The sequence below is a fragment of the Pinus tabuliformis genome, chromosome Q (genome assembly GCF_031772625.1).
Source record: "Pinus tabuliformis cultivar Carrire ecotype Pingquan chromosome Q, CPIR1, whole genome shotgun sequence".
Classification (NCBI taxonomy): Eukaryota; Viridiplantae; Streptophyta; class Pinopsida; order Pinales; family Pinaceae; genus Pinus; species Pinus tabuliformis.
The window spans coordinates 779,715,916-779,721,478 of record NC_142296.1 but is presented as its reverse complement, the minus strand read 5'-3'; the positions used below and the strand labels follow the sequence as shown (position 1 = coordinate 779,721,478).

At 31.7% G+C, this 5,563-nt stretch overlaps 1 protein-coding gene across 1 annotated transcript; it reads left to right on the top strand.

The window, feature by feature from the left end:
• Positions 1-2,030: 2,030 nt before the first annotated feature.
• On the top strand, positions 2,031-3,720 carry LOC149221801 (histidine-containing phosphotransfer protein 1-like). Its single transcript, XM_089383042.1, has 6 exons — positions 2,031-2,105; positions 2,270-2,400; positions 2,567-2,635; positions 3,106-3,177; positions 3,278-3,350; positions 3,670-3,720. The coding sequence occupies exons 1-6, from the start codon at positions 2,031-2,033 to the stop codon at positions 3,718-3,720; spliced, it is 471 nt and encodes a 156-aa protein (XP_089239168.1).
• The last annotated feature ends 1,843 nt before the right edge of the window (positions 3,721-5,563 follow it).

Below are 5,563 nucleotides of genomic sequence, written 5' to 3'. Positions count from 1 at the left end.
GCATTTAATATATATTCCCCATGAAAGCTTAAAAGATTAGTTGTGCTACAGAAATAAAGCTCTACCACATTCATAATTCAATAGAATGCACTCTGCAACAGAAATCTGTGATTATATATATATATATATTAATTTAATTAAATAAAACATTATTTAAGTTGTAATTAGTATTAAATATTCATAATAATAAATATTAATAATAAAAATCACCGTATATCTATCACCTATAAAAACATCTTATACGATTTATTATTTATAAATGTATGCTTCGTGGAAGATTAACAGATGGATTAATGAAAAGGAAAGCTCTACCATATTATCCATGGTTCAAAAAAACGCACATTCCAACATAAAGCCCATCATTCACCATGATTTGAAATCTTTGAACATCATATTATTGGATAATGATCTTGTTACCAAAATCAATTATTTCACCCTCATTTGCCTCCTAACCTATCGTACCTTATTCTCGAGTGAACTGTCTATGGATTCAAAATACTAGTCCTACAACTTTTAATTGAGGAGCCTAGGGTTGAGTTGATGTCCAAAACACTAGTTGAAAGTGTGGTTATAACACTTGCCCAAGATAAGGAGGACTTGAGGTATATATTTATTTGATAAGGAAAATGGTAATTAAAAGAGTAGTTAGCACAAGCATATGATAATTTTAATAAATACATAAATACATAAATATTTAATTTTATAATTTAATTATTAATAATAAAATGAATAAAAAATATCTATCATCTTATTTTTACTTTTTAGATTATTTAAAAATAAAACCAATTCTATAAGATTTACCTTTAAACCAATTATTTTATTTATATAATCAAAATATTTCAATTTTTATTTGTAACATTACATTTATTTATATATTAACAACATATTTTAAACCTAAAAAATTCAAAAATTTATAAAAATTATATTACTATATTTTTAAACAAAAAATTTCATCTCTAATTATTTAGAGAAAAAAAAATACTATCAATTAGTTTCTGAAAAAAAGGCTATATGAATTAATTAGAGTGAGCCAAATATGCATCTATTGGCTACACTAACTACTAGTAGTCCTTACCTCTTCAATAGTTTTGAAAAAAAAAGCTATATGAATTAGTTAGAGTGAACCTTAGTTTTGAAAAAAAAGCTATATGAATTAGTTAGAGTGAACCCAATATGGCTCTATTGGCTACATTTCGCCCTAGAGTAACTACTAAGTAGTCCCTACCTCTTCACACTTCAGGAAAAAAATACCTCTTCACACTTAAAAAAATGTGGGGTTGTCTATATACGAAGGCCACAATTTTGTAAAGAGGATTAATTTTTAAGTTGGAATTTGGTTAGAAATTTTTTAATAAATTTAATTATAAGTTTGAATTATTTGTTTAATGGTAAAAATAGATTGAACATTTCAAAAACAAAAATACAACCAAAAAATTCAACCAAATTTTCTCAAAATTATACCAATTTTTTTCCAAACAAAATATAGCGTGTTTAAACTACACTAAAAAAAATGTTAGATTTACAGGTGCATATTAAATTGTAAGATTTACGGGTGCATATTCGTGCCACGACTGACATGTGACCATAATAGGAGACCGGCCGCTAACAGTTATCTAGGTGTGGGGAATATTTTAAAAGATGGGAGGATACAAATGTTTATGGGGGTGATCAGCGTTTGTCTGACTTCTTCGGCATGAGCCTCGATTTCCTCAATTCGCATGCCGCTGATCTCAGACGCTAACGGAATTCTCTGCCAGTTCTGGCCAAAATGTGAAGGTATCTCCCGACTCGCATGCGCAGCGACCATCTTTTTCAAACACAAAAAAAAAAAACATTTATATTCTGTTACATCTGAGCCATGTCTCTTCGTTTTAGATTTTTTCTATATAAACCCCACAACTGCTCGGGTTCAAAGCATCGGCGGACTTTCTTTGCTCATCGGTTCAGTGCTGTGGGATTCCGCAACCATCATTTATTTGCTTTTTACTGTGGGAAACTACAAGTCAGTCGCGACGGGGCTCCCGGTGTGGATGTTGCGGTTCGGAATGGACGTCATACGCTTGAAACAGCGGCTTATCCAGCTCACAAATTCCCTTTTCCAAGAGGTAGTGATCAGTTTTTGATTTAATTTTTGTTTGTAAGGGTTTTGGTTTTTTCACTTCAATTTGTGGGTCAAATTTTATTGTAATTGAGCTCAGCAAATTCAGTACATATGATTATGTTGAGAATTCTGTGAATGGGTAGTTGATTTATCGAACTGGAGTTGCAGGGATTTCTGGATGAGCAATTCACACAGTTGCAGCAGTTGCAGGACGAGAACGACCCGGAATTTGTAACGGAAGTGATTTCGTTGTTCTTTGAAGATTCTGAGAAGCAGCTCCATAACTTGGCAAACGAACTGTATGTTTGTTAATTGTGCACTATATATATTTTTTTTTTTTTTATGGTTCTGAAATTTTTCTGTTCATGCAAAACTATTTTAAATATTTTTAGCAGGTAAATTTTCACAGTTTAATTCTAGAGAATTTACAAAATTATTAATTTGAATTCTATTAATGTCTTGCAGCGATAATGAGGCAATTGATTACAAGAGAATCGATGCCTATGTGCACCAGTTCAAGGGAAGCAGTTCCAGGTATAAATGTATTATTTATTATATGTCGGAGATAATTCTTCCAAGTTATACTTATTCAGTTTTAAGCTAGTTTACATGCAATCTAAATTTAAGATGTATCAGTCATACGAGGGTTTTAATTTAGTTTATATGCAATCTAAATCTAAATTTAAATGCATCAGTCTTACTAGAGTTTTGATTTAGAAAGTGTTGATTATTTAGTTGATATTAGCACATTATGGTTTTTAAGTCTATTTAACCATATAAATTCAACCCACTCGCAATAAAAAGATAAGAACAATTTACTAAATTTTAGTGTTTAAAATAGATTTGCAATAGTACCACCATAATCCCACCGCTGTTTAACAACAACTGATATCTAAGTGTGTTATTCCATCTATCATTATTCTGTAATTATATATGACAATGATTGAACAATGTAAGAAACGTCTCGTATGGCTGAAGTGGTTTGACATTTTTCACATCGACAGCGTAGGGGCGCAGAGAGTTAAAAATGTATGCATAGGGTTTCGTGCATTTTGTAATGACAATAACCGGGAAGGGTAAGTGACACAGCTCTGGAAACAACTATATGCATCACCGTTGTATTTTTTGTTTTTTGACGTTCTACTGAGCAATTTCAGCGAAATCGATTTGGTGCAGGTGCCTTCAATGTCTACAGCAACTCAGGGAAGAATATTATCTCTTCAAGAATAAACTGCAGCATCTGTTTCACGTACCCAACTGATCATGACTTGATGAATTATATTGACTTGTGCATAGATTTGATAATAACTTTTAAGTTTTAGATTTAAGATTTTTGTGATTCCTAGAAAGCAGTTTTTCCAAAAAAATAGATGGTAAAGATTAGATCAATTTTTAGAAAAACCACATTAATTAATTCTAAATCTATACCCAATCACAAAAACTCTTTCAACTCTAAGTTTGTTGAAATTAATTTTATAGATTCTGAAATATTTTGGATAAAAATGAATAAATTATAGAATAAACTCAACACTATGTTTATATTTAATTAAGCTGTCTTGCCATTACAGCTGGAACAGCAGATCTTGTCCGCTGGCGGAACGCTTCCTATGATGGAGTAAACACTGCAATTCTATACAGTTCCATTGATAGGACGATGCACTGGTTTTTGATGTAATGACTTTACAGAATTCTAGTAAAACATGCTGAGCCGAGCTTAGGCTCTAGAAACCATGGCGAAAAATCTGAGGAATTTTTGGTGGAGAAAATACACATGCATGATATGGTCCTGCTCCTCTTTGTTTAATTGTTTTTGTATGTAATAGAGTTTCTGCAACGATTAGACATGGGAGGTCTATGGCGTAGTTTTTTTTCAATTTTACCATCTGAATGTCAAATATCATCCATGATTTTGCATGAGTATTCTGGATGTTTTTTTGTTTTTCGGTGTAACGGTGTGCATTTACCATCACTGTGCAGTCTCTGAGTTGTTTCTGAGTTATTTTTAACTGCAGTTTCCAAGTTCCAGCGCATCATATGTCGTAAGTTATCACAAAGTTTTAAATATCCATACGTCATATCATGACTTTAATTTTAAATAATTAAGTCTTAATTTTTAATATTTATAACATGATTGTACGGGCATATTATCCATTCAGGTTTAATTCATTACACTATGTCATTTCTATTGGAATTGGTCACTTTAATCATTTTCTTAATTAATATTTTTGATGCAGTATATTCTCGTGGTTGCCACTATATCAATGGATAAAATTCACACCACTAACTTACTTGCATGTCTAAATCACATATTTAAAACATACTTAAATTATTTTTTTTACAAAGAATGATTAAAAATTTACCATACTATTTGTTAATTGCCACCTATCATGATTAAGGAAATGGAAATATTAAAAATGGTTGTGAAACATAAGAATCCGTTTCAATTCTCCTATACTAAAAGTGGATTCCAAATGGCCAGGAGTTGGAGAATGACCTAGTTTGGTGGAGGGTGTTTAGCGATGTAGAAGAGGAGGGTTGTTCCAGGAAGAAGCTTAGATTGTCAAGAAAACAATGTGTTGTTTTGGAAGAAAGCTTCAAAAGAACAGGGTGCTATGTTTCTATACACAGTATTTATGTTTCTTCATGCTTTTGGCTGATGTAACTTCTTCTTCTTCCACAGAACAAAAAGCATGCATTGGCCTTACAATTGAATCTCCGCCATCAACAAGTTGAGGTGTGGTTCCAGAATAGACAAGCAAGGTTAGCTAGAGTCCTTTATTGATTCATTGTATTTTTCATCTCGAAATTCATATGGAAAGTTACATTTTGGAATCAACAGCTACATAATTTGGCCTGTAACTATGAAGAATGACTTGGAAATCAATTGTATTGTGTTCACAGTTTTATTGACTCATTTAAGTTATACGTTAATTAAATGTTATTTGTTTCAAGATGAGGCACTTAATCTTGGTCTATGTTTTTACGCAGCTCTTTCCGGCAATGAATTGTAAGGTATTGATGAGAGTTTCTTTACTCGTAGTCATTGTTTAGCAATGGTGGACACCATCTCTTTGTGAAACATTTTAGGTTTTCTCTAAAGGTTCACTTTATGAAACATTTGGGGTTTTAGTATATTTTTTATTAATTGACTTCATTTTAGAAAGCACTCAAGTCTCTATTATTGAATGGGATGAGGCATCTTGAAAAACCAAGGAGGTATAGCTATGTACAGAGTGGGAGTCTATGAAATAAACATTGTATGTAAAATTCAAATGTTTATGTGAGAGCATCTCTTTCTCCAAACCTTCTCGTATTTATTAATTTTCTCCTTTTGTTATTATCAATCTAAACATGTATAATAATCATTTTCATTTAGGAACTTGGAGTTCGAAGAGGAGAGAGCTCGGCAAAAGCAACTAAATAGGGTTTCAGAACTGTGAAGGTAATAATTTCTAATGGAGG